The sequence below is a fragment of the Brassica oleracea genome, chromosome C1 (genome assembly GCF_000695525.1).
Source record: "Brassica oleracea var. oleracea cultivar TO1000 chromosome C1, BOL, whole genome shotgun sequence".
Taxonomy (NCBI): Eukaryota; Viridiplantae; Streptophyta; class Magnoliopsida; order Brassicales; family Brassicaceae; genus Brassica; species Brassica oleracea.
In genome coordinates, this window is record NC_027748.1 from 14066875 (window position 1) to 14070885 (window position 4011).

Genomic DNA, 4011 nt, shown 5'->3' on the forward strand with positions numbered 1-4011 from the left:
GTTTGGTTGAAGTTCGTGTTGTGATGACTGTGAACTTATTAAACTTGGAAAATATGTAATATATTTATTGGAAAGTTGACATTAAAGATAAATGATATTACTTGAAGAGAAAAAGAAAAAAGATTATTCTTTAGAGAAAAAAGAAAGTTGTTTAATTGTCTTTGGAAGAATTTGGGAAGCAAATTCTGATTATATATAATAGGAAGACGTGCTTGTATGAAGAAAATGTTGTCTCTGCAAGAAAAAAGAGAGATATTTGTTTGTGTGCTTGTGTGATGCTTTTGGTGTCATTGTTCTGTGTAAGGTGATGTTGGCGTAGTTGTTGACGTACTTCCTGTTGAAGTTAGCTTGAAAGACAATTACGAAATAAGTTATTTCTTTTTTCTAGTTAGATTGTGATCTAAAGAGATAAGGATCATAATATGTTTTACAATTAGGAATATGATTTGTTTTGTGGTTATATAAGCAATGTCATGTGTAGACATATGCTATGAGTTGTGTGAGTGATTTTGATATTGTGATTGAGAACTTGATTGAATAAAAGAAGAACTTCTTATTGATATTGCTTGTGAGATTCTATATTTGGTATCAGAGCCACAAGCACACATAAGAAACTTGAAAATCATATTCAACAAACAATGAGCGACGTCAAAGAAGAGGTCACGATGCATAAGGAAACCAGACCCGCCTCCATCAAATTCCCGATGCTAACATCATCCAATTACACCGTCTGGTCTATGAGGATGAAGATTGTGCTCAAGGTCAGTGATGTATGGGAGACAATCGACCCAGGATCCAAAGATGAGAAGAAAAACAATATGGCTATTGCACTTTTGTTTTAATCCATACCTGAAGCTCTAGTCCTACAAGTTGGCGACATAGAAACATCAAAAGCGGTTTGGGATGCGATAAAGGCAAGACATATTAGAGCTGAAAGAGTCAAGGAAGCTAGGTTACAAACCATAATGGCAGAATTTGATAGACTCAAGATGAAAGACGAAGATTCAATTGACACTTTTGTTGGTAAACTCTCTGAGATCTCATCAAAATCTGCATCGCTAGGTGAGATAATTGAAGAACCTAAGCTGGTGAAAAAATTCCTAAAAAGCTTGCCAAGGAAGAAATACATTCATATTGTTGCCTCCCTTGAACAAGTCTTGGACCTTAACACAACTAGCTTCGAAGACATAGTTGGACGATTGAAAGCTTATGAAGAGAGGGTCACTGAAGAAGAAGAAGATGACTCTCATGATGACCACAGAAAACTTATGTATGCTGATACGAATTAAGAAAGCTATGGAGGAGGTTACAATCGAGGTCGAGGCAGAGGCGGTCGCTCAAATTGGCGAGGGCGAGGACGTGGCCGCAACAGATCATCGTTTCAAAGTCAAAGGGAAGCGTATAGACAATGACTAAGTAGAGATGCTTCTCATATTACATGCTTTAAGTATGATAAACTTGGACATTACGCCTCTGATTGTCCGGATAAAACACATAAGCTCCAAGAAACAGTCGAGAAGAAGGATGAAGATACTCAAGAAGCTGATGAATTGATGGTTCACGAAGTAGTCTACCTCAACGAGAATAAGGTTAACCCTACTGTATTTGAAGCTGACCTAGATACAGAGGATGTGTGGTATCTCGACAATGGAGCAAGTAACCACATGTGTGGGAATCGAACATTCTTCTCGGACATCGATGAAACCATTACCGGTAAGGTCAGTTTCGGGGATGACTCACGGATCAATATAAAGGTCAAAGGTTCGATCCGTTTCGTCTTTGAAGGAGGAGAGAAGAAGGTCTTGAGTAATGTGTATTACATATCGGGATTAAGAAGCAATATTGTAAGCTTGGGGTAAGCTACTGAAGTAGGATGCGAAGTTCGTATGAAAGACAACACACTAACGTTGTTTGATCAAAACGGAGGAGTAATGATTCGTACAACAAGGACCAGAAACCGGCTTTACAAGGTACGTTTGTCGGTAGATCGTATGCATTATTTGAAGATAGAATCTGCAACCGAGTCATCTATGTGGCATGCTCGCCTTGGTCACGTAAATATGACCACACTAAAGCTAGTGGTGAACAAGAGACTTGTTACCGGGATACCTAATGTGGAGATGCAGAAAGAAACTTGTGTATCGTGCCTACTTGGTAAGCAAGCTAGGAAACCCTTCCCGCAAGCAACATCCTTTAGGGCCTCTAGTCCACTTGAGTTGATTCATGGAGACCTTTGCGGCCCAATCTCCCCACCAACACCGGCTGAAAGAAGATACATATTTGTACTCATAGATGATTACACTAGATATATGTGGACAATACTTCTAAAGAACAAGAGTGAGGCGCTTGAAAAATTTAAAAGGTTCAAATTGCTTGCCGAACAAGAAACACAAAGCAAGATTAAGGTGTTTCGAACTGACAGAGGTGGAGAATTTATGTCCCATGAGTTTCAAATCTACTGTGACAAGAATGGCATTCAACGACACTTAACAGAGCCATACTCGCCTCAACAGAACGGTGTGGTAGAACGACGTAACCGGACGCTTTTGGAGATGACGAGAAGTGTGCTGAAACATATGCATGTGCCCAATACACTGTGGGGTGAGGCCGTGAGGCACTCCACCTACCTGATCAATCGTCTTGCAATACAGGCTTTGGATGAGAGAACTCCGTACGAGATGTTGCGATCAAGAAAGCCAAGTCTTGGGCACCTAAAAGTGTTCAGGTGTGTTTGTTATGCAAGAACCGAAGCACCGGGAAGAAAGAAGCTCGACGACTGAGCAAGAATCCTTGTCCACATGGGAACTGAACCGGGCTCAAAGGATTATCGACTCCTTAATCCATCAAATAATTGGATTGTAGTAAGCCGTGATGTCGTCTTTAGCGAAGAAAAGGAGTGGAGTTGGAATGAAACAGAGCAAACAGAGCATGCCAAGCCGGGAGAGTTCTCTGTCAAGTTGAGACAAATAAGCAATCCGTCTGGGGAGCAAGTGACTACTTCAGAAGATGATGATGTCGTTGCCATAGATGATGAAGACCATATCGAGCTCAAGGACGAAGAGGATGACTCTCAACCGTTAAGAAGATCACAACGTATAAGTACGAAACCTTCTTACCTTGATGATTACGTTTTACTGGCCGAGATTGAAAGTGAGCGACTATTGATGGTGATAAATGAGGAGCCATGGAACTATACTGAAGCCAAGAAGTTAAAAGTCTGGGTTGATGCTTGCAAAGACGAAATCTTCTCTATAGAGAAGAATAACACATGGGATCTCGTTGAGCTACCATCCGGCGTAGAACCTATAGGTCTTAAATGGGTATTTAAGATAAAACGTAATACCGATGGAAGTATCAACAAGTTTAAAGCTCGGTTAGTGGCCAAAGGATACGTCCAAAGGCATGGAATTGATTATGACGAGGTGTTTGCACCAGTGGCTAAAGTTGAAACGATTCATTTGATCATCGCCTTGGCTGCATCTCATGGGGGGGAGATTCATCACCTTGATGTTAAGACAGCATTCCTACATGGAGAATTGAAAGAAGAAGTGTATGTAGTACAACCTGATGGCTTCGTCATTAAGGGTCAAGAAGCTAAAGTCTACAAACTTAAAAAGGCTCTTTATGGCCTGCGCCAAGCCCCGAGGGCCTGGAACGTAAAGCTGAATAAGATCTTGCGTGAATTAAACTTTCACCGATGTTCAAAAGAGCCATCGTTGTACAGGAAGGAAGAACGTGACCAGCTCCTTATTGTGGCTGTGTATGTGGACGATCTACTTATTACGGGTTCATCACTTCAACCGATACAAGACTTCAAGACTGAGATGGCAACTAAGTTTGAGATGAGTGATCTTGGTAAGCTAACCTATTACTTGGGAATAGAAGTTCATCAAGGAGATGATGGCATTGTTCTGAAACAAGAAAGGTATGCACATAAAATTCTTGAAGAAACAGGAATGGGATCGTGCAATGCAACACATGTACCAATGGAGATGAATGCCAAGTTCTCAA

At 40.8% G+C, this 4011-nt stretch overlaps 1 protein-coding gene across 1 annotated transcript; it reads left to right on the plus strand.

Annotated features, from left to right (window-relative positions):
• The first annotated feature begins 638 nt into the window (after nt 1-638).
• LOC106332333 lies at nt 639-1289 on the plus strand. Its single transcript, XM_013770804.1, has 2 exons — nt 639-765; nt 856-1289. Exons 1-2 carry the CDS (start codon nt 639-641, stop codon nt 1287-1289), a joined length of 561 nt encoding a protein of 186 aa, XP_013626258.1.
• Nucleotides 1290-4011: the final 2722 nt, after the last annotated feature.